This window comes from Ranitomeya variabilis, chromosome 3 (assembly GCF_051348905.1).
Source record: "Ranitomeya variabilis isolate aRanVar5 chromosome 3, aRanVar5.hap1, whole genome shotgun sequence".
Classification (NCBI taxonomy): Eukaryota; Metazoa; Chordata; class Amphibia; order Anura; family Dendrobatidae; genus Ranitomeya; species Ranitomeya variabilis.
This window is the reverse complement of record NC_135234.1, coordinates 573,020,400-573,046,128: the sequence shown is the minus strand read 5'-3', so window position 1 is coordinate 573,046,128 and position 25,729 is coordinate 573,020,400. Positions and strand designations below refer to the sequence as shown.

Genomic DNA, 25,729 nt, shown 5'->3' with positions numbered 1-25,729 from the left:
GGGCACCTCCTCCACCTCCCGAGATGTTTTACCTGCAGGCTCTTTGGAAGGAAGGGAAAAGTTAGAAATACGGTTATATGCAGCAAACTTCTCCTACCTACACTCAGTAAGGCGAATGTCAATGCGCACACAATGCTGTATAAATGTCTCTAGCTCTTGCGGTGACTCAGAGCGAGCTAGTTCATCTTTTACAATACTAGACAGACCCCTTTTAAAAATAGGCAATTGTGCATAACTGTCCCAATTGGTATTTACCGCTAATCTCCTGAATTTAGTAGCATACTCAATAACAGAACGTTTTGCCTGGCGTAAAGACAATAAAGCAGATTCAGCGGTTGCATTAGGATCATCAAACATTAATGCCGTAGGGCCAAGAAATCATCCAAGTTATTTAACCTTTGGTCACGAGACTCAATCATCGGATTCGCCCAGGCGAGCGCTCGTGCGGTCAGCAGCATTATTACACACAATACTCTGGATCTATCATTAGGAAAACGGTCAGCATGCACATCAAAATATAGCATACATTGATTCGCAAAGCCACGAAATTTGTCGCGATCACCATTAAATCTGAATGGGGGCAACTTAGGTGGGCTAGCTGGTGGCGGTTGCCCAGAGGGAAAAGTCGCTTGGGCAGCTATTTGCGTGCTTATGTCCTGAAAAGCCCGTCCATACTGGGACTCTATGCCAGCAAGTTTGTTTTCCTGGGCTGCCATGCGGGTGCTTAAGTCCTGCAAAGTCTGTCCAAACACTTGTTGATTGTGTTCAAAGCTTCCAAACTTTTTTTGCAGACCTTCCACATCTTTCTGCAGTGATCTTATTATGGAAAACAGTAAAAAAGCTGAGTGGCGCCTAGTATTACAGGGTCAATGGTACTGCTGCGAATATAAAAATCACCACTTCCGATTGTATTGAATCAAAATCAATCTAAAGGAGATATAAAAATAAGATATCAATATTCGCGCTGATATAACCCAATTGAGGATGAATGAAATAAAAATCGTCAGTTAGATATAGGGTAACAGAGTAGATCAATGCATGAATGGCTGCTAGATTGTAATCATGCCTTCACTAAAAATCGCCCCTTCAGAGTTAATAGTAATTACCCATATAACATAAAGAACCTGCGTGCCAAGGTAACGTGACCGCGCACGTGACTAAAGGTACGGTACGGATGGCGGTAGGGACCAAAACAACCGACGCGTTTCAGAGACGTCTGTCTCCTTCCTCAGGGATTCCCCTGAGGAAGGAGACAGACGTCTCTGAGCAGGTCCTGCTCCAGCGCCGTTCTCACCTCATGCACTAGGGAGGACGCCGGCTTTCCTGCACGCCGCTACACGTGCAAGCTCAGAGGAGCGGCATGCTGCCACCGGCCGGGGCAGCTGCCGCCTGCGAGCTGAACCTTTGGACTGCAGCTTCCAGCATAACAGCACCAGCCGAACTCTTGGACTGCAGCCCTCAACCAAGTATTTTCTTTATCTACATGAACTTTCTTCTCGGGTAAGAACCTTACCAATACTCAGACCACTCCTTGGTTCTTTATGTTATATGGGTAATTACTATTACGGTAACTCTGAAGGGGCGATTTTTAGTGAAGGCATGATTACAATCTAGCAGCCATTCATGCATTGATCTACTCTGTTACCCTATATCTGACGATTTTTATTTCATTCATCCTCAATTGGGTTATATCAGCGCGAATATTGATATATTATTTTTATATCTCCTTTAGATTATGGAAAACACCTGCTCTAGTCTGCTTTCTGCAGTCATTGTTCCAGCAGTCTCCTTTTTTTTTTTAGGCTAGAGTATCCTGTAATAATTATAGGGGATAACTCAGGAGACTCTTTGTGTGGAACAAGACAACTACAGGACACAGTTTTATAAGTGGTAAAGTCGTCTATAATATCACACGGTGATTCAAACAGGTGCAGAGAGAAACTCAAGTCCACAACACTTGGTGCAAATATCAAATGCAGATCAGCAGTCTATAGGAAACTTCAGAGGAAAATGCAATCATGCAGAAAGTCTATGAAGCACAATTATTCTTGAGGATACTTGACAGGAATAAGTCCTTGCTTAGTCCAAAACACAGATAGATATGCTTATAAGGCAGTTCAAATAATATCTTAGCTCAACCAGGGAGGTCTGGGTAATAGTCTCAGGTTCTTGCAAAGCAGAAACAGCTTACATGTCCAGCAAATGCAGATGGAAGTAAACACGAGCAGCAGATGAAGGAGGATTACTGGAACTGGTGTATGCAGCAGGAACTCAGAGCAGAGTAGCAGGATCACCACACAGGTTCACAGGAGCAGGTATATAGCCAGGGAGTCACCAGAGGTCAGGAGCTGGATGCAAGGCAGAATAGCACAGACTGAAGGCTGGGGTGGAGTTTTATAGCAGGAAGACACAGTGCACATGAGACCAAAGACGCCATCTTGGAAAAGGGCAGTAATGCACAAAAAGGTAATAAAAAATGTTCAGAGTCCTGACATTTATAAGGAAAAGAATGCGCTACCAACAGTTAAGCATGGTGGAAGATCCATAATGATGTGGGGTTGCTTTGCTGCATCTGGTACTGGAGACCTTGACCATATCACAGGAATAATGAAATCAGAGATTATCAATAGATTTTGGAGAAAATTGTCCTACTCAGTGGAAGAATACTTAGTTTGAGTTGAAGTTCTTGGGTCCTCCAGCAAGACTGTGACCCAAAGCATGCATCCAAAAGTACACAGGAATGGTTTAAAAAGAAAAAAATACTATCAATTAGGGGTGCTTTTTTTGCTGCACATGCTGTTTATGCTGCTTCTTTTTTTAAATTGCAACATGAAAACTAGACATACCGTACACATTTATCTATTAAAATATGGACAACTTTTTACACTAAGACATGCCTCCATTTGGTATAATGTTCCCCACTATAATTGGCACCCCTTCATTTTTCTCATGGCAACGTACCATAGTCATATCCTCAGGATTTTTAAATAGTGGTCTAAAGTATTACAAAAATAAAACATTTTTTTTTTACTTTTTGAGTATTTAGCAAGCAAAAGCTCAAGCCCATTAATTGTTTCCAAAAACCTGATGTCCATTCAGTTTCCTGAACGACTTACCCCAGGCCAGTGACAAAGCAAAAATAAAGGGAACATTTTTTTTTTAAGGGAGGTAGGGGCAGCACTTTCTTCAGGCAGAGATGGGGAATAACAACCCCCCCTGTATTTACTAGATTGCCCTATTAACGGTGGTCGCTGGGGGAAGAGCTATACTTCACCCAGCGACGTGCTGCTGACAGGCTAACCACCTCCACCTATCCCTGTATATAAAAAATATTGGGAAAGCTTGGCGGGAGGACTTTTTCCGCCAAGCTTAACCCTTTAATAGGTGGGTTATTTTATGGCTTGGTAAAGCCATGTATAATCCTCCTACTGGTCTGGGTTATATCATTCTTTTATATAGGAAACTGTATTTGGTTGTGTAAATTCGAAGAACTGATGTATAAAAGCCCTTGCCATAGCGGAGACCACCCCATACAGCGCAGGGGCTCCTAGGAGACCCCGGGGATACCAGCAGGTAGGTAGCCGTTTGCAGGGTCCTGGGCCAGCATCTATGGACTACTGACGTGGCTACTGGGCCGGGGTCCCAACAATCATTACAGAGGTTCAGTGTATTGTAGGAGTGATTGCACATTCACCCTAGGAGTCTAATAAAAAGTTTAAAAAATGAAAACGTTAAACATAAAGAACACATAAATGTTCACATCTCCCCTTTCCATGTATCTAGGAACAAAATCTAAAACGTACAGAATTGGTATCTCCTCCCATAGTTCTCTCACACAGCGAACGCCAAAATGAAAACTAGACGAAGAGGCAGAATTCTTCATTTTGGGTCCCTTCATCAAAAAATTAACCAAAAAGTTATAGCTCTGGGAATGACAGAGGAAAAACGGAAAGTAGAGTCGCCCACCGGGTCTCTGTAGCCCCCATAGTGCGTCCCTTGCGCTGGCCAGTAATGCGGCCATGTATACGGCCTCAGAGACCCCAGAGGAATCACAGTGAGGGGGGCAATGGTCCCGAAATTCCTGGACCGTCCCTACAACCAGGGCACGCTCCCATTAGATCCTGCAGGTCTCATGCAGCCGGGGAGCTGGCACAGATGGCTGTAACGTGCCTGGAGCATGAGTGACCGCACACAGGCCGCCCCCGGGAGGCGAAAGTGACAGACAGCAGCGCTCCACAGTCAGGACCCCCGTTAGTGGGCGGGGCTGGAGCCGGCCGGGACGGGGGCGTGGCTGGAGAAGCTGGGGGGGAGGGAGCGCTCACCTGCAGCCGGGACACAGAGCAGCCGTGTGTGAGGAGACAACGCGCTACTTGTGCAGGAGCGGACTGCGCCGTGTGACGGCCATATACACAGGTGAGCGGCGGGAGGACGTGGCGGGCACTGCTGAGCGGAATGCTCCCTGCACCGGGCTGTGCTCCTGTCCTGCACGGAGAGTCTGGGGGTGACATGGTGCAGCTGCACGGAGAGTCTGGGGGTGACATGGTGCAGCTGCACGGAGAGTCTGGGGGTGACATGGTGCAGCTGCACGGAGAGTCTGGGGGTGACATGGTGCAGCTGCACGGAGAGTCTGGGGGTGACATGGTGCAGCTGCACGGAGAGTCTGGGGGTGACATGGTGCAGCTGCACGGGGAGTCTGGGGGTGACATGGTGCAGCTGCACGGAGAGTCTGGGGGTGACATGGTGCAGCTGCACGGAGAGTCTGGGGGTGACATGGTGCAGCTGCACGGAGAGTCTGGGGGTGACATGGTGCAGCTGCACGGGGAGTCTGGGGGTGACATGGTGCAGCTGCACGGGGAGTCTGGGGGTGACATGGTGCAGCTGCACGAGGAGTCTGGGGGTGACATGGTGCAGCTGCACATACCCTGCCGTGTAGCGGAGGCTCTATAGTGTCTGCAGCTGACAGAAGTGAATTTTTCCACCTGGCCATTAGTTTTGGTGACAATGTTGGTTATTCCCTTTGGGGGTCTTTCCCTCCAATATGAGGGATTCCGCATCTGCTTGTTTCCCCCGCTTTATAGAAACCTATATAAGGTCCTGAAGATTCGCCATAAGCGGCTTCCCCCGTAGTTACTGAGGGCGATATTGATGCCACTGACAAGTGTGACCGCCTGAGCTCTGCTACATGCCACTAGTACAGGGAAGGGGCTGCAGGCTGGCTGGCACTTCCAGTTCTCCCTGGGTTTCGGCTGATGGTTTGCATACATTGCTGCCAGTGGAGGGGCTTTGCTTGCGCTCCTGTCTTCTGCCAGATGGGAGTTTACCTTGTGGTCTCTATAAAATGTTGGCGCTGGTGATGAGAACATTGGCATAGCGTAGCTGGTCCCAAATATTTGTGTTTCTGTTTCCTGTCTGCGGTTGTATGTTCCTACCTTCCATACTGGATTACTGTGGGGTCCGAAGGGCCATCCATGATATTTCTGCAGTGTGGATATTTAGGTCCAGGTGGCACAGCCAGTTGTGCCCATAATGAGCCAGACACAGGTGTAGACGAGGCACATAACGTGTGTGCAACCAGTGGACGTGCAATGACCGTAATCTGACATGAAATAATTCCGTCCATTAATCCAGTTTGTTTTCAGCACTGGGCTGCTCTACAATGTGGAATTTCACAATACTGAGCAGAGAACAAATTAGTAAATTCCTCTAAAAACAGGTAGTTCTCATACATGCGGAGTGGGGAGGCACAGTACAAAGTGAACATACGGTGACATACAGGCTCGGTGCTCCTAGGGGAGAGCGCCTCAGTACTCCCAGCATTAGAGTATGTTACTTTTCATTGTGATGGATTTGTATCAGTATGTCTGATAATCTGCCATGTCTGATTAGTTGGCAGGGCCGGACTGGCAATTCTGGCAAATGCCAGAACGGCCTGTCTGGTCATGGGCCGCCTTGTCTGCTATGTTGATAACAGAATCTGTGTTCTCAAGATACTCATACTATAAGAGTTGTGACGGAGCACAAAGTTGCTGACTCCCTCACTTACTCCAGCAGGCCACGGGTATCATTAGAAATATTGGTCTTGCAGAAAATCTTCCTTTCCTCCATCCAGGGTAATATTAGTAATATATCCCATCTGGTTCATGGGGACGGGGACAATATGGGCCTGTGTGATTTCAAATGCCATGGCTGAATTTCTGCCCCAGTCCATACCTGTTAGTTGGACTCTCAAGAGTGGATCCAAACAGTTGTAGGGCTGAGGACAACTGCAGTTATGGCTATTGCTAAACGCTCCCAACAGTGACCACGGGCAAGAGGGGTCTCTCCATGCTTCTTTCCTCCAAGGATCCTATCCTAAAAATAAACGACTGTTCGCTGTGCCTTTCTGGCACTTACCTATATAGTTAGACCATATGCAGATTCATGATGGCCACACGAAGGAAAAAACAAAAACCAAAAGAACTTTTGGGCCCCTTGTGGTGAACAAGGGCCTATGGGAATGTTAATGTCAGGATAAGCTCCCATTGTATACTTTGGGCTAAGGGCACAATCACAGTGTGCACAGTCTACAGTTCTCCTTCCTGCGTGCTTCTCTTTAAGGCTAGGGTCACACAACTGTAGATTCCATCATTCAAGAGAACTAAGGGGGAAAATACTAATGTCACTGTGATCAGTGTGATCCGATTCTTTTAGATGTGAGAAGATGGAAAACAAAATTTCTCCATTATCTACATTTTGTGAGTCCGCTGAGATTATCCAAGTGCAGTCCGATGGTTTCCATGCACCTGTAGGGCTTGAATGTGCACGTCTGGCCGATTTACGCCACCTAATACGGTGGTGTGAATGAGCCCTAACTCAAAGAAACTTTGAAAAACTGCCCCACATATTTCATGAGTGTTTCCAGCTTAACGGGTACAATGATTTTAGAACACCATCTGGATTACGGTAAATGGTTTTCAGGTTTGATAGTGATGACCTATTCTTAAAGCCTCCATATACATTAGACCAGGGGTTGGCAATTCATTTTCCTGAGGGGCCACATGAGACCATGAATGTTGTCGAGGGCCGAACCAATAGGCTGAAATTATTCTGCCTAATATTAAAATATAATTAAATTATTGATAATTACAATTAATAATATATCACTTAATATTGAGCATAATTAAGTATGCTGACATCCTCCTAAATATCGTTTGAACCCAAGTACAGCCCCTTCTATATATCGTATGAGCCCCCCTTAAAGCCCCTTATATACTTAAAGGGAATCTGTCACCCCAAAATTCGCCTATAAGCTAAAGGCCCCGTCTCACTTAGCGAGATCGCTAGCGAGATCGCTAGCGAGATCGCTGCTGAGTCACAAGTTTTGTGACGCAACAGCGACCTCAGTAGCGATCTCGCTATGTGTGACACGTACCAGCGACCAGGCCCCTGCTGTGAGATCGCTGGTCGTGTCGGAATGGCCTGGGCCGTTTTTTGGTCGTTGAGGTCACGCTGACATCTCTGAATCGGTGTGTGTGACACCGATCCAGCGATGTCTTCACTGGTAACCAGGGTAAACATCGGGTTACTAAGCGCAGGGCCGCGCTTAGTAACCCGATGTTTACTCTGGTTACCAGTGTAAATGTAAAAAAAACCAAACAGTACATACTCACCATCTGATGTCCTTCAGGTCCCTTGCCGTCTGCTTCCCACACTGACTGACTGCCGGCCGTACAGTGAGAGCACAGCACAGCAGTGACGTCACCGCTGCGCTCTGCTCTCACTGTACGGCGGCACTCAGAGCAGGAAGCAGACGGCAAGGGACCTGACGGACATCAGATGGTGAGTATGTACGGTTTGTATTTTTTGGTAACCAGGGTAAACATCGGGTTACTAAGCGCGGCCCTGCGCTTAGTAACCCGATGTTTACCCTGGTTACCCGAGTGCTGCAGGGGGACTTCGGCATCGTTGAAGACAGTTTCAACGATGCCGAAGTCGTTCCCCTGATCGTTGGTCGCTGGAGAGAGCTGTCTGTGTGACAGCTCCCCAGCGACCACACAACGACTTACCAACGATCACGGCCAGGTCGTATCGCTGGTCATGATCGTTGGTAAATCGCTATGTGTGACGGGGCCTTAAGGCCACCGGCATCAGGGGCTTATCTACAGCATTCTGTAATGCTGTAGATAAGCCCCCGTTGTAACCTGGAAGAGAAGAAAAACGAGTTAGATTAGGCCATGTTCACACTTTGCGGTTTTTACCGCGGCGATTTTGATGCTGCGGGTCCGCAGCCGTTTAACATGTAAACCCTATGGAAACCGCAAACCGCAGTGCACATACTGCGGGAAAAACCGCGCAGAAACGCAGCGGTTTACAACCCGCAGCATGTCACTTCTTTGTGCAGAATCGCAGCGATTCTGCACCCATAGGAATGCATTGTTCCGCTTACTTCCCGCATGGGGCTGTGCCCACGATGCGGGAAGTAAGCGGATAATGTGCGGTTGCTACCCGGGGTGGAGGAGAGGAGACTCTCCTCCAGGCCCTGGGAAGCCTAAATAGTGTAAAAAAAAAAAGAATCAAAATAAAAAATGATGCTATACTCGCCTCTCAGCGCTGCACGCGGCTGTCCGGTCTTAGTTGCTGTGCGAGCAGGACCTGCGGTGACGTCTCGGTCACATGACCGTGATGACGCCGCGGTCACATGACCGTGACGTCACAAAGGTCCTTCTCGGCACAGCATCTTTGGAACCGGATCGCCGCGTGCAGCGCTGAGGAGATCCGGACATCAGAGGGTGAGTATAACCAATTTTTATTATTTTTAACATTACTATTGATGCTGCATATTGCTGCATATGCAGCATCAATAGTATAGGAGTAATCCCGCAGCGGAAATCGCAAAACAAACCGCGATAAATCTGCAGGGATAACCGCAGCGGTTTTGCCCTGCAGATTTATCAATTCCGCTGCGGGAGAACCCGCAGAGCACGCCGCAAAGTGTGCACATAGCCTTATACTCACCCAGGGGCGGTCCCGGTTCGGTACGGTCTGATGGGCGTTGCGGTCCAGGTCCGGCGCCTCCCATCTTCATACGATGACATCCTCTTTACTTCCTGCTGCGGCTCTTGCGCAGGTGTACTTTATCTGCCCTGTTGAGGGCAGAGCAAAGTACTGCAGTGCGCAGGCGTCGGGAAAGGTCAGAGAGGCCCAGCGCTTGCTCACTGCAGTACTTTGCTCTGCCCTCGACAGGGCATATAAAGTACGCCTGCGCAGGAGCCATTGCAGGAAGAAAAGAAGAGGACATCATCGTATGAAGATGGGAGTCATTGGACCGGACCGCATCTGGACCTCCCCTGGGTGAGTATAATCTAACTTGTTTTTCTTCTCTTTCAGGTTACATTGGGGGCTTTTCTACAGCATTACAGAATGCTGTAGTTGTGATGCCCAGGAGACCGGGGTACTCAGCACCAGACCAATGGAGTCTACCTCTTGAAGGGAATGTCACGAGTGGCTTGACTCGGTGCTGTGGTCTCAGGCAATGCACAGTATAAAGGGTATCGTGAAGGAATAGGCACTTACTTGATCAGCAGCAGATTCTCTCAGCGGTGATGATCCCGATCCCAGATATATGTCTGTTGTCCAAATAAAAGACTGAGGCACTAAAACGTTTAACTAGTTTACTTCAACATAAAGGGATTTACGACCAGTCCTGTCACCGGAGTCTGTATAAGAATTCTGAGTTACCTTGATCCTGCCAAGGTTTTCATCTCTTATTATACGCAGTTTCTGTATAGCCCTGCTGCTGTATGTGAACTAGCTGCCGGCCCAATCTGTCCCTTCCGGGTTCCGGTTCGACGGGCAACCCGAGTACTTTTATCGGTTTACCCCTCCGGGGGTACCGCTGAACTCTGTATCTGTTGCTGCGTCCGACCCTAGTGAAGTTGATATCTCCTTACATTCTCTTCCGGTTGCTGTATTATATATAATGAATAAAGCCACGGATCCGGTATCCGTCTCTGCGCCTATTCTGGATAGTGATTAATGCTACCCGGTTCTCACCATGTCCTTTTTCTCTATTCCTCTTTTTCTCAGATTGGTACTAGGGGCCTATAATCCGTCATAGGGCTGTTAGGAGTTCAGCTATACGACTTCTCACTTTCAGCTCCTTAACCCAACTGCCAGTCCTTTTCTCAGACCAGAATGGATCAAGGGGAGTCTCTGGAGCTCCCCCTTCTGGCCGGAGATGGTAGTGCAGTCTTGCTATTTTAATATTTGTATTTAGTGTCAATAACTATTTTTGTGGCAAATACCTCTAAGGGCGCCACATAGATAAGACCCTGATGCCGGTGGCCTTAGCTTATAGGCGAATTTTGGGGTGACAGATTCCCTTTAAGAGCCCCACGCAGCCTCCTTACATGCAGCACGAGCCCCACGCAGCCTCCTTACATGCAGCACGAGCCCCACGCAGCCTCCTTACATGCAGCACGAGCCCCACGCAGCCTCCTTACATGCAGCACGAGCCCCACGCAGCCTCCTTACATGCAGCACGAGCCCCACGCAGCCTCCTTACATGCAGCACGAGCCCCACGCAGCCTCCTTACATGCAGCACGAGCCCCACGCAGCCTCCTTACATGCAGCACGAGCCCCACGCAGCCTCCTTACATGCAGCACGAGCCCCACGCAGCCTCCTTACATGCAGCACGAGCCCCACGCAGCCTCCTTACATGCAGCACGAGCCCCACGCAGCCTCCTTACATGCAGCACGAGCCCCACGCAGCCTCCCCATGTGCATAATGACCCCCCCACCCCAGCCTCCCCATGCCCACCCAAACATCCTGTGTCCTGTTCCTCTGTGCTCTGCTTCTATCTCGGTGTCTCTGGTGCGCTGACTTCTCCGCATCACCCAGCTGGCGTGATGAAATGATGTCATCGCGTCAGCTTTTTCACACGCTGATTGGTGGAGGAAGTGACCGGAGGCCACTCCTCCACCAAAGAAGTCAGACTCAGCGTAGACAGACAGCGGGCGGGCACGGTGCGGCCCGTGGACCTCTGTTTTTCAGCCCGTCGGCTGTCTCGGTCTGTGGGCTGGACTGAGACAGCCAAAGAGCCGGATGTGGCCCACAGGCAGCTTTTTGCCCTGGTCTGCATTAGACTAACATTGGCAGAACCTTCCAACTGTTTAATGTGTATGGAGGCCTCTCAACTCTTCCCAAACATATAATTTGTTTCGAGGTAGATGAGAATTTCCATGCTCTCGGCCACCGCTAGAATAGTCTGGCAGTGTCTCTCTCATAGAGGACACAGGAGCGCATGGTAGAGTGATCGCTCCCAGTGTGTAGGAGTTGGGAGAGAAAGCTGCCTGCCAAACTATTGCTCTACCAACAGCTATTGTGCATGGGCCCCTAAGGGTACCGTCACACAGTGCAATTTTGATCTCTACGACGGCACGATCCGTGACGTCGCAGCGATCGTATGATTATCGCTCCAGCGTCGTAGACTGCGGTCACACGTTGCAATCACGGCGCTGGAGCGATGCCGAAGTCCCCGGGTAACCAGGGTAAACATCGGGTTACTAAGCGCAGGGCCGCGCTTAGTAACCCGATGTTTACCGTGGTTACCAGCGTAAAAGTAAAAAAAAAAAAACCGTACATGCTCACCATCTGATGTCCGTCCGGTCCCTTGCCGTCCACTTCCTGCTCTGACAGATCCGGCCGTACAGTGAGAGCAGAGTGCAGCGGTGACGTCACCGCTGTGATCTGCTCTCACTTTCCGGCCGGCAGACAGTCAGAGCGGGAAGCGGACGGCAAGGGACCGGACGGACATCAGATGGTGAGCATGTACGGTTTTTTTTTTTTTACTTTTACGCTGGTAACCACGGTAAACATCGGGTTACTAAGCGCGGCCCTGCGCTTAGTTACCCGATGTTTACCCTGGTTACCAGCGAACGCATCGCTGGATCGCTGTCACACACAACGATCCAGCGATGTCAGCAGGTGATCAAGCGACGAAAGAAAGTTCCAAACGATCTGCTACGACGTACGATTCTCAGCAGGATCCCTGATCGCTGCTGCGTGTCAGACACTGCGATATCGTAACGATATCTCTAGAACGTCACGAATCGTACCGTCGTAGCGATCAAAATTGCACTGTGTGACGGTACCCTAAGATGCATCACTGTTATCAGATTGGTGGATATTCTGCACCCTCTCCTCCACTATCAGTTACCTCCATTTACTGTGCAATGGACAATGCCAAGAACTGCAGCCCCATTTCCATTCATCTGAATAGGAACTGAGCTGCAGTTTGCAGACCTTTGGATCTCTGTCTGGACAGTGAAGAGGATTAGAATAGTTCATCGTGTGTTACACGTACACGTCTTGGAGCACACACAAACCATGATCGCAAGAAGCTTTTGCAGACTGATGTAACTGTTTGATCGCAATACAGTATAGCCCATTGTCCAGATGGGATGGTCACATCGCAGGAGCTTGATCTCACATGATAGAATTTTCAGTATTTGGGCAGGTCCTATAGGTAATATATCCATATGTATACTTGTACAGTGGGATACATCTTCCATCCCTCTGTGAGAGGTGAGAGACATTGGGAGTTGTCCTAATATATACAATGGTGTTCAAAAGTCCTGCATAGGTGTGAAGAAAACTATATGTTTCATACTTCTGAATCTCTACAGTGAAACTGGTGGAACATATATGTTTTTGTAATCCCTCATTGTATGCCATACTCATTTTTGAATGTCCCAAGTGTATAAATTGTTATGGTATGCGCATTTTTTTTTTTTTTTTTTTTTTTTACAGCATAACCATACCTACACCAGTACAGTGTGTAGAATGGTGAACAGGTTTCTAAGTTCATTAACTTCCAATGCAAGTTCACACAGACTTAAATTTTACTTTTTAAGATTTATTATTTTTTATTTAATTCAGAGTGCTGAAAAGGGCCTTTTGAGTGCATCTTTAGCTTCTAATACTTTATTGGCCAGCCTTTGCTCTTGAGCACCAGCTTGCATCTCTGTGGCATTGAGTGAACAAGCTTCTGCAGATGTTCACGAGTGATGATGTGGTTCCAGGCCTGTATCAGAGCCTCAATCAACTCACTCTTGGTCCTTGGCTGTTTTCTAGATATCTCTAATGATACCTTGTGCCACAAATTTTCAATTGGATTGAGGTCCGGGGACTGAGCTGGCCAGTCAATAGTAGCCACCTTGTTCTTCCAACACCATTGGCTGCCATAGAGCCCCAGACCAATACTTTCATCGGATGTTTCACAGAGAAGCTTAAACACTCTGGCTTGTACTCTTCATGTGGGAACCTTCTCACATAACACTTGCCATCATTTCCTAAAATGCAAAAAGTGCTTTCATCACTAAATAGCACTTTTTCCCACTCCTCCTTCCTCCATTTTAAATATTTCAATTCCCACAGTTTTCGCCTTTGTCTTTGTATGGCTGTCATCAATGGCTTCTTTCGGGCTTTGCACCCACTCAATCCTGCTTCCAAACATCTCTTCCTAATAGTTGATGTTGCTACCTCAATATTGCACTTTTCTTGCCATTCTCGCAGAAGCTGAGGAGAGGTGAGCTTTCGATTGGCAAGGGATGTTCTTATCAGTACTCTATCCTCCCTTTTAGTTGACTTTCTGGGCCGACCAGATCTGGGCCTGTCCTGGGTAATTCCAAGCTGCTTATGTTTCTGCAAAATTCTTACGACTGTACTCTGATTACAGCCGAGCTTCCTTGCGATCTGGGGGCCAGTATAACCCTCTTCATGTAGCACCACAACTCGCACACGATCCTCCGTTGACAAAAATCTGAAGGCTCCCATCATAAAACTCTACAGTATGATTCACTAGATAGACCAATAGATAAAACAAACAAACAAAGCAGCAGATGTGATGCAATGCAATGTGATTGGCTGCCATATCCAGGTTATGATTGGTCACAAGAACCTCATCTGTGATTGGCTAATTTTGGATCTGAAGCTATACAATTTTTAGTTGTGTTTTCAATTCCCATATTGTTGCAATAATTTCAGGCAAAACTGCTTCAAAAGCTAAAAATATTACAGGGAGAGAATGCAAAATTGTATTCTGAACAAAACCATATATAATATGTCGTATTAGCATCGAAGATATTAGACAGAAAATGTTTAAAACTTGAAAAATCAATTTATCCTATGCAGGACTTTTGAACACCACTGTATTTCTAATTGAAGATGCCAAAATTGAAGAGAATAGGGACAGAAGGCTTAGTTTTTTGCCATCAGAATTTACTTGGGAGAATATTTTGGAGAACACTCCAAATGTGATGTGGACAGAGTTAGTCAACATAAGTAAAAAGTACCTTCACTCTTTTAGGGGGGGTTGTCCAGTACCTTTACATTGATGGCATATCCTTATAATTGGTCATCAAAACCAGATTGGTGGGGGTGCGACATCAGCGTTCCCACTGATCAGCTGTTACTGATGCTGCTGCTGGATTTTATTAGTTGCGAGCAGAACAATACAGCTGTGAACTGAATGTGCTGCAACCAAGTACTTCCCTTCCAATCAGGACCTGCACTACCCTGCCGTGGCCGCTATACAGTTCATGGAGCTGTGCTGTTCCGCTCTGCAATTGCTAATATCCGCTAACACCCGACACCAAGAACAACTGATCGGTGGAGATGCCAGGTGTCCCACCCCACCGATCTGATCTTAATGACTGTTGTTTATAAGTAAAGTAGAGGCCATCAATATAAAAGTGCTGGACAACCACTTTAGTGGCAGTCTGAGGCCAAATAATGTCCTCAGGTTCTGCCAACTATGATGGCCTGTTATAACATTAGCAACATTTTAGTGGAAAATTCTATTTTGTTAATTCTTGTGAAGCACATGAAGAGTTAACAAACAGCAGTTTTGAATAATTTGAGGGGTGCTGTTTTTAAAGTGCTATACATTTTGTGGGTTGTTCTGTATGTGAGCCCCTGAAAATTGCTCCAAAACAGAATAAGGCTACGTTCACATTTGCGTCGTGCGCCGCAGCGTCGGCGACGCAACGCACAACGCAGGAACACCGCATGCACAACGCTGCGTTTTGCGACGCATGCGTCCTTTTTTTGCTTGATTTTGTACGCACAAAAAATGCAACTTGCTGCGTCCTCTGCGCCATGACGCGTGCGCCGCAGTGACGCATGCGTCGCAAAACGCAAGTGTAACGCATGTCCATGCGCCCCCATGTTAAATATAGGGGCACATGACGCATGCGGCGACGCTGCGGCGCACGACGCTGCGGCGCAGAACGCTAATGTGAACGTAGCCTAAGTTTCTAGAAAAAAAATGTAAATTAAAAAAATGGAAAATTGCTGCTCAACTTTGACATAACTTTAAAACAAAATCATTGAAAAATTGTCAGCATAATGTTAACATTTGGTAAGTTTTTTTTTTTTTTTTTTTTGTTAAACTAAATCTGTGTTTAATTTTCATGTAGTGTGTGTGTCTGGTAATATACGGTACTCTCCCAACGCTGCCTTATCCAAGATCCAGCTCTGTTCTGCTCTTAAGACTTAAGTTTACTACTAACATAAAGTACAGTGTGTCACAAAAAATATTGTCACTCACTAGCATATGTTCGACCATACCAGAGTTATTAGCACATAAAGGGGCACAGATATAGAAAATGTAGCTTCGTAACTAAGGATGCATGGCACTTGGAAGCATTTTACCGTGCTACCCCCAACATTGGAGTGATCTACAAGAACAATTATTGAAATATAAAGTACATTCTGCTAGTGGAAAAAATACAGTTAATACACGTACGAGTAGGTTTTGAAAATATCTATTGTGTTATGTGAGCAAAACATACACAGCAGTAGGTTTGGCAAGTTTGTTGCTACATTAGGAATACCTTCCAAAATGTATGCAGGTGTCCTGCAGCTTCTCGCCCCTCCACCCTTCAAAGAAATGACATGCATGTTGATTGGGTGATAACTGCACAGTCACTTACCTGATGGCTATCTCCTTGTTGATACTGGCTACAGTGTTCAGCTCCAGGTAGTCTAGGTCCTGAGAATTGCTTTGTCTAATCACTAAGTAATTAGTGTAGTAAAATTGTAAGCAAAGTGATTTGTCTGTCTGTTTGCTCCTTTCATGAACTATATTTGTGCCATAGCTGGTAATATGATGTCAAATCTCTTTAAATTGAACTTGACAGTAGATTCATGCTGTTTTACTCACGGGCAGCACATGTCACTTACTGGCTGCTTTATTGCAGTCATGTATGTTTTACTCTGAAATATAGTGGCGTTTGAGATTATACAGTGCGTAATTGGAAAAGCCAGAGTCTGAGGAAGATCCACAGAGGAGTCACCCAGCCCTGCACCCATAGACTGGCGGCTCTCTCCCTATGTGTGAGTAGACCTGTCATGTCCCCATAAGACCCACTTAATTCTAAAATAAATGACAAGACACCTCTAATGATGGAATAAAAATTTGGCCGTGAGGTTTTATTTAGGGTTACAAACAACTTGAATAAATACCATTAAATAAACTTCATAAGTTAAAAATCCAAATAAATAAACTTCTTAAGTTAAAGACCATATTTTTTAAAAGACCATATTTTTTAAAAGACCATATTTTTTAAAAGTCCATTAGCCAAATCCACCCAAAGGAGGGTGATTTTTACCCTACAAATAAAACCAAACAACAGGATAGTGATGCCAATATAACAGGAGAAAGGGTGGGCTCTTCTTTCTTCAAGCACCAGCGCAGTGCCAGGTGCTGACAGGAACCGGGCTTATATTACACAAAAATACCGCCAAAAACCAGCTGACCAATCAGGGTCCCGCAAATCTGAGCGCGCAAAAGCAGCCAGAACTGGTTTAAGCCGCTTTACATAAAAATCACCACAAAAAATTGACCCCTCCTTAACCTTGCTAAATTAACCCTTTAAAAGACAAGAGGTCTATGGGGACATGAGACCCCCGCCTTATTCATTGTTTCTGAGCGGGGGGGGCAAACGTTCTAGAGAAGTGGGTCAGGGAGAAGCTGCCAGTGCCAGACTCGGACTAGTTAGCCTATACACATAGTTTCCAGCTGTCTTTTCAAAGTGTATAAACATCACAACATTTCAGGGTAAAATAGATGCAACTACAATAATGCAGCCAGTGTCCGATCTATGCTGCCCATGGTTCATGTAGCATGAATCAGAGGTTAGGTTCCCTAAAATGTATGCTGGCAATGTAGGTCTTGAAGATAGAAGATAATGTATACCTCTATTCCCCCAAATTCATGCTCCAGTGCTGAGAAATCTTGCACTGAAAATATGATAATGATACTGAAAGTATATTAGGGGTGCTCCAATATTCAGCAAGTGCATCAGTTTTCTTCTTATTCCCCATCCCGGTGGCAACGTCTTTTTCTTGGTTGGTATCTCGGCTCTCCACAGGCATCAGCGGTGGAGCTGTTGACCATGGAGAGGTACAGTATGTGGTGCCTGGCAGGGGGCAGTGAAGAAGACTGATGTACTCATCATGATCTTTGTTCCACACCAAAACACTTTCTACTTCATTAGCATGTACATTCAGAATGAGATATCTCAGTACTGCCTCATTTCTTTGGGGTCATAGAGGTATTTGGTACCTGGTATTTTCAGGATCTATATGGTAGAGTGGAGCAAACAGGTTTGCAGGATCCTGATCCAGCACAACATCGCTTAGTCTGTGGCCGCTGGATCAGTGCCCTACAAACTTCCTCAGAACTGCTGGCATCCCTAACACCTCTTCTAACTTGTAGGCCCAGCACATTTTGCTGCATAACACCGTGCCGGGACTATTTATCAGAAAAGACGCCAGGGATGCCTGGAGGTTGTAGGAGGTTCACAGGGCTCTCGTCCACCAGTTACATACTACCAGGGCTCTGACAATCTTTTTGTTCAAGTTTACTATAAAGCCATGTGTTCTTTTAGGCTATGTGCACACGTTGCGGATTAGGCTTAGGAATTTTTGGTGCGGATTCTGCATCTCTTGGCAGAAAACGCAGGTGCGGATTTGCTGTGGATTAACTGCGGATTTTTTGCGGATTTACTGCGTTTTTTAACCCTGCAGATTTCTCTAATGGAGTGGGTAGAAAAACGCTGCAGATCCGCACCATTAGCACAGCGGTTTTTTTCTCATTGATTTACATTGTACTGTAAATCACTTGCGGATCTGCAGCGTTTCTGCAAGGCAAAAAATGCTGCGGATCCGCAGGAAATCCGCAACATGTGCACATACCCTTAGGGATATTAACTTGATGACGAATTCCTTGAAGGTTAAAAACGCAATAGGTCTGATTTTTAATTAGACCTGGTGTTGGGTACTGCTAGAGTAAGATGCACCCAATTCATTAATAGTTGTATGCTTGGTAATTAATTAGTCACATCTTACAAGTACAATGTGTTTCCGCCTGAAATGTTATTCCATACAGAACTAGGAGTATGTTTTTGGTGTAATTTTTGCCACTAAAATGGCGTAAATTTTGATGAATTTGCAGGGTGGGCTTCCGCACACCCTACCCTGCCTAAGCTCTGCCCAGATTGATGGAGTAGGCAGAACTTGGCATAAAAATGCAAAGTTGCACATTTTTTTTTACTGATTTTTATTTAAGTTGCGCAAACATTTCACTGTCAAACACCTTGATGAATCAGGATGCGCTTGGACCTAAGCTTATTTCTGAGGATTGCTTAGGATATACAGTATACAGTTTGAGTCTGACTTATGTCAGAAGTGATAAAGTTGCATAGGTCTGCATAGAAAAATAAGAATGTTTCCACTGATAGACATCCCCCGGAAGAAGGCATAGCGCGCGTTGGGGACGGTGGCACCTTTGAGCTCCAGGTACCGCTCAGGTATGTTTACAGGTCATCTTAGTTTACAATTTTCTTCTTGCTCCTCTTACAGTTGTGGCATACAGCCTTTCTGTGGTTATTATGTTCTGGTCTTGGTTTGTTCTGGGACTTTATAATGATTGGTATAATTCTTGGTATAATGTGTATACATACCAGTTGGAGCAACTAGATTTTTTCTTATATGTATCTGAGGGTACCTGTCTCATTTAAGTTGCCATCTTTTTTTGGCTCACTTTTGTCACATCCCTATTAAGTTTTTTCTGTTTGTTTTTTCTACATATTTATGAATAAAATTTAGATTATTTTATGACTGGTTGCTTTGGTGCTTATTTTCATATATGATTTCCACTGATAGACAGTAGAGATCTTAAAAATGGAGATTTGCTACCCAAAAGTATCTGAGAAATTTGCAGACAGATTATTTGACCATTCTAACTAAAACTCGATCGTCTGCTCCTTTTTTAAACTGTATTTCTCTATTTCTTAGATTGTCATGGAGTGGAATGAGCATTCAGAAATGTCCTGCGATTTGGCATTTTCCGAAGCACAAAGATGGATTGAGGTAAGATGCTATACGCTGTGAGAATTGCTTTCAGGGACATTGCGTTCCTATAGTCCTCTGCTTTGTGTCAGGGAATGAGGCATGCTACACAATTGTATGATAAATGGTGAAACTTGTACATATTTCCTAGTTCAGGAATGAAGGCTCAGCCATGAAATGCAAACAATCTGCTGGATCTAATACTGAATAAGGAAAGAAAGCTGTAAAGTTTATATGTAATGGGTTTACTCAGCTACTGAAGAATGTATAGACAATGAAATGAGGGATGGGGCGAGACGGGAAAATCAATTTGCAATTAAATAGGCTAGTGTGCAGGTATTCATGCTATAGAGGGGAGTTTCGTGTACAGAATAAAAGCTGCTTTTTCATGTTTTATTGTTAGCCGCGACAACTCAATGGATGGGCTTTTATTATAGGAGCTAATAGATAAAATGTCTTAATTGCGTGATTTTTTTTTTCCATCAGTTGTGTAGATCTGAGCTGTTCCATATGGTGGTCTGAGGGTTAGTTACATGGAATTAGAAGTAAAGTGAAGATCTCACATGTTTGGGATTAGGAAGTGCTGGAATGTTTGATTTTCCAGACAATTGGGTGTTGTAAATGATATTTGCGGAGGTTACTGCAGCCTCTTCAGTCCCTGCAGACACTATTTAAATAGGACATGGCACGCTCCCATGCTTCTTTAGTTTTGCTTTCCTTATACTTAACTGACGGGACCATGAAGTGATTTTCTGAAAACTTCCACATTGACTATTTTTATTAATTGCTCAGTTGTTGGAAATCTTAAGTCATTGCCTTCCTAATTAGGAAGTTTTTACTGCATGTCCTAACCAGGGCCCCCTGGGCGGAAAATACTGACTTGATGCTTTCCTTATTTTATAAAATTAGTCATAAGTCTAGGCTAATACTATAGTCAGGACTGATATCAATTTTACAGAAAGGTTTTGTCTATCTTGGGAAAACTTTTTTTTTTTGTATGAGCAGCGTTCCTGAAGAATAGTCTATGGTTGGGAATACAACGCCTATATATTTCTCAATGAAAGTGATTGCCATATTTTTCAGACTATAAGATGCACTGGGCCATAAGACACACCTAGGTTTTAGAGGAGGAAATTAGGAAGAAAAAATTGAAGCAAAAAAATGGTAAATTCTGTACTTAATATCCCCTATCCTGGTATGCATGGCCCCCTCATCCCTATCCTGGTATGCATGGCCCCCTCATCCCTATCCTGGTATGCATGGCCCCCTCATCCCTATCCTGGTATGCATGGCCCCCTCATCCCTATCCTGGTATGCATGGCCCCCTCATCCCTATCCTGGTATGCATGGCCCCCTCATCCCTATCCTGGTATGCATGGCCCCCTCATCCCTATCCTGGTATGCATGGCCCCCTCATCCCTATCCTGGTATGCATGGCCCCCTCATCCCTATCCTGGTATGCATGGCCCCCTCATCCCTATCCTGGTATGCAAGGCCCCCTCATCCCTATCCTGGTATGCAAGGCCCCCTCATCCCTATCCTGGTATGCATGGCCCCTCATCCCTATCCCGGTATGCATGCCCCCCTCATCCCTATCCCGGTATGCATGCCCCCCTCATCCCTATCCCGGTATGCAAGGCCCCCTCATCCCTATCCTGGTATGCAAGGCCCCCTCATCCCTATCCTGGTATGCATGGCCCCCTCATCCCTATCCTGGTATGCAAGGCCCCCTCATCCCTATCCTGGTATGCATGGCCCCCTCATCCCTATCCTGGTATGCAGAGTCTCCATCTCGTTCATGTATGCAGGGCCCCATCCTTACTCCTGGTATAATTGGCCCCATCCCGTTCCTGATATGACTGATCCCATCCTTTTTCTTTTATAATTGGCTCCATCCTGTTCCTGGTTGGCCCCATCCCGTTCCTGGTATGACTGATCCCATCCTTTTTCTTTTATAATTGGCTCCATCCTGTTCCTGGTATGCCTGGTCCCATCAGGAAAGATTAAAATATCCCAAACCATTACACTTACCTTCCCCCGCTCCCTCGCAGTCACAGCATCCTACTCCGGTGCCAGCAGCTGCTTAATGCTTGTAAGCAGCGCATGGCAGGGAAGTCATGCGCTGCTCACAAGCAGAGCACAGCTGCCGGAATACTCATTGGGACCGTTCATTGCAGAGAGTGGTGAGTATCCATATCTCTTAAGTAGCGCAGTGTCAGCCACCGACTTCCTGCTGCTGTGGCGGTCATGTGTGCTGATACTTAAGAGAAATTAAAATTCAGAATATTCGTTTCTCTTAAGTATCGGCACACGTCACTGCCGGCAGCAGCAGGAAGGCTCCGGCTACTGAAGAGGAATGGATACTCACCACTCTCTGCGATGAACGGTCCGGTGAGTATTCCGGCATCTGCTGGCACCGGAGCAGGACACTGCGAGGGAGCGAAGGAAGGTAAGTGTAATGGTTTTTATTTTTTTAATCTTTTCTGATGGGATCAATCATACCAGCAACAGGATGGGGCCAATCAGTGGGTAGCACGGTGGCTCAGTGGATAGCACTGCAGCCTTGCAGCGCTGTAGTCCTGGGTTCAAATCCCACCAAGGACAACATCTGTAAGGAGTTTTTATGTTCTCCCTGTGTTTGCGTGGATTTCCTCCAGGTACTCCGGTTTTCTCCCACATTCCAAAGACATACTGATAGGGAATTTAGATTGTGAGCCCCATCTGGGACAGGGATGATAATGTGTTCAAACTGAGAAAGCGCTGTGGAATATGTTAGCGCTATATAAAAATAAAGATTATTATTATCATACCAGGATGCCAGAAAGAAATGAATATTCATTGCCCTCCATGCCCATGGGAATGGAATGCAGTGCATATTCATTTCTCTTTAGCAGCGGGCACAGGAGTTAGCCAGAGCTGCCGGCTCCAGCCTCCTGTGACCCGCTGCTCCGCCAAAACCGCTCCCCCCACCACAGCCAGAGCCCGTACATCTGGACTATAAGATGCACTCCCCGTTTTTCTCCACATTTTGGGAGGAAAAAAGTGCATCTTTTAGTCCAAATAATACGGTAACCTTCCAATAACAGGTGGAAAGAATCCTCCTGAACATAAGTTTACCATCAGGGGCCTTCTTATTAAAGCCGTGTTGTCCGTTAAAAATACTGTACGTAAGAGTATATAGTAATTAGCCATAAAATTAAGACTGTAAAAATAATCAAGTGTTCATACTCCCGAACATTGATATGTCAGGGGATTATTAGAAATATTGGGAAAAATTCGGTCCTTCAAGTTGCCATGTTAGAAGTGGGAAAAAATGTGTAAGGACAAGCCCAGGTTTTGATGATAAAATAAGTCAAAGCATCTCTAAAATGACAAGTTGTGTGGTGTTCTCACTTAGCTTCTACCAAATGTGGTCCGAGGAAGGACAAACCGATAACCAGCCAGTGATGGGGTCAGGGTGTTCAAGGCTTATTTATGCCAGTTCAGAGCAAATGTTAATGGGGTCAGGGTGTTCAAGGCTTATTTATGCCAGTTCAGAGCAAATGTTAGCCTTTCTGACCTGATCACACTGAAGAGCTATTAGAGAATACATTTCTAAAAAGTTGCGGCTGGCTTTGATGAAAAGATGTCAGAACATGTAGTGAATTGCAGCTTTCTGTTTAGCTACAGAATGGTCATAGAGCGGAGACTGATCTCCTCTGAAAGCACATTCAATGGACATGTGAGCATCTGAGCTAGACCACGCAATAATGAAATCAGGTTTTCTTTTACATCATACAAATGGCTGGGGAAATGATGCCAGGGTCCTCCTTGGGAAGGGGCAAGTCGATGATGGCAGTGTGGCGCTCTGGACCATGAATTATACCTTGACACATATCTCCTACTGTATGTAAATGTTGCAGACAAAGCCCAGACATTTTTGACAACAGTATTCCTTAATGCTATTGCCCTCTTCTAGTAAGATTACACTTTCTGGCACCTACAAAAAGTGACTACAAAGATTTCAAGATATTGACGTGGCTTGCACATTTCTCAGGTCTCTCTACAAACTATCATTTGTGAGATGTACTGCAAGAAGTTTCATCCATGGAGGTCCCATCTCACAAATCACAGATGTTAAAGGATTTTCTGCTAATATCTGTTTGTCACATACTCCAGGACAACTTCAGAGCACTTGTGGAGTCCATGCCATGACAGCTCAAAGCTATTCTGGCAATACAAAGATTTGTACATCATAGTCTGTTTGAATGTTATCACTAGAGATGGGCGAACCCGAACGGTAAAGTTGGCGTCCGTGCCGAACACCTACTGATACTGTTAGGGTTTGCCCCCCGAACACCAGGTGTTTGTCGTGATGTCATGTGAATAACAATGCGTCAAACACTTCTTCTGATCGGCGGTAAAATCATTACCGCCGGTCAGTCGCGGTTCCCACGCTGTCAATTGACAGCGTGAACCCACAGCTGTGATCGGAGTTATACAATTTATTTCCGGTCACTGGCGTGGGCTAATAGGACTACTGTTTACATCAGCCTATACCTGCTGCTGCTAATGACAGCTAGAGCAGATGTGACTGATGGGAATATTCATCAGCCGCCACCTGCGCTCTTAATGAGTAATTACAAAAACAAAAAGATGGCGTGGGTTCCCCTGTATTTTTGATAACCAGCCGGACAAAACTGACAGGCTGAAACCCTCAGCTGTCAGCATTGGCAAGGTTGTTTATCAAGAATAGAAAGGTCCCCACGTTGGTTTTTATTTTAAATTACGTGGGGTCCCCCGCATACTTTTGACAACCAGCCTTTCTAAAGCAGATAGCTGGGGCTTGTATTCTCAGGCTGGTAAGGAGCCATTGATATTGGCCCTCACAGTCTAAAAATAACAGCCTGCAGCCGCCCAGAAAAGGTGCATCTATTAGCTGCGGCAATTCTGTTGCTTTGCCCAACTCTTCTCACTTGCACTATAGCAGTGGCAAGTGGGGGTTCATATTTGTGGGATTGATGTCACCTTTGTATTGTCCTTTGACATCAATCCCATGGCTTAGCAATAGAGAGGCGTCTATAAGACACCTATCCATTACTAATCCTATAGTTATATTGCAAATAAACACACAGCCAGAGTAAAGTCCTCTTAATTGAAAGAATGACACTCAGTGATTCTAAATTAAACCATACTCGCGTCGTCGCCCATTCCAATGAAGCCATCCTCTCCTGTAATAAAACAAAAATAAAAACCATATCCTTCACCTGTCCGTCGTTCTGCCTAGCGGGGATCTCACCAAGGTCACCGCAGTTCAGGGGCCAGCTGTGAACTCCGCCTCAGTGACCTGCAGTAACCTTCAGGGGCGCCGCTATCATGAGGCAAGTTGAGGCCTTTGCTTCAGGCGGCAGTCACCACTGAAAGACAGGGGGCGGCAGAGCGGCAGTCAGAACACGTGGTGCCGACTCTCCATAATCCCTGACATTTGCTGAGTGTCACTAGTGCGGTGCGTGCGCCCCTGCTCACAACCTAACTTTTAGGTTAGTCACAACCCACGGTGTGCAATATCAGCCGGTCATCCCTGCACCCGCAGAGCAGCACACCACATATTGGCTGCTCTGTGCGCACAGGACCTGTGATGAGGTCACAGGAGGGGAGGAGTCAGGGGTCACATGATTGGGACCTCCATGGATTGCAGGACTCTGCTGTGCTGGTTACCATGGTAAACTGCCTTATGTGTGGGATCAGGAGGGGTTTACAGTGTGGATGTAGCAGAGCCGTGTGTACGAGGTGTACGGAGCGGAGCTGAATGTGTACGAGGTGTACGGAGCGGAGCCGTGTGTACGAGGTGAGCGGAGCGGTGTGTGTACGAGGTGTACGGAGCGGAGCCGTCTGTGTGCGAGGTGAGCGGAGCGGTGTGTGTACGAGGTGTACGTAGCGGAGCCGCGTGTGTACGAGTAACTATGTGTGGCCATTATACGGTACGGAGCATCATGTGCGGCCATTATACGGTACGGAGCATCATGTGGGGCCAATATACGGTATGGAGCATCATGTGGGGCTCATTATACTGTATAGAGCAATATATGGGGCTCATAATACTGTTTGGAGGACTATACTGTCTGATTTATGACCTATTGTAGAATGTGCAATAGTTATCACTCATGTAATGTATGGGGGGACTGTATATGAGAAGGGAGCCCTATAGGGGGGCTGGACTGTAAATGTGTTTGGGGGGGCGCCGTTTTGAAGTTAGCCTAAGGCAGCAGTGTGGCTAGGTTCACCCCTGGTAACCTTGATGATGTCACTGCTAGCCACAGATGCTGCGCTCGCCTCAGCTCATTCGTCAGTT

General features: G+C 46.2%; 1 protein-coding gene across 6 annotated transcripts in view; it reads left to right on the top strand.

Annotated features, from left to right (window-relative positions):
* Positions 1–4,288: 4,288 nt before the first annotated feature.
* Positions 4,289–25,729, top strand: part of LMO7 (LIM domain 7) — a 230,389-nt gene continuing 208,948 nt past the window's right edge. For 2 of the 6 annotated variants that reach the window (XM_077297229.1, XM_077297226.1), the window contains exons 1-2: positions 4,299–4,413; positions 19,345–19,419. In XM_077297229.1, the coding sequence (XP_077153344.1) occupies positions 19,351–19,419 (69 nt within the window). In that variant the 5' untranslated portion in view covers positions 4,299–4,413; positions 19,345–19,350. Of the gene's footprint in view, positions 4,414–19,344; positions 19,420–25,729 lie in introns of all 6 variants that reach the window. The other 4 variants (XM_077297225.1, XM_077297227.1, XM_077297230.1 and 1 more) reach the window with 4 other exon arrangements.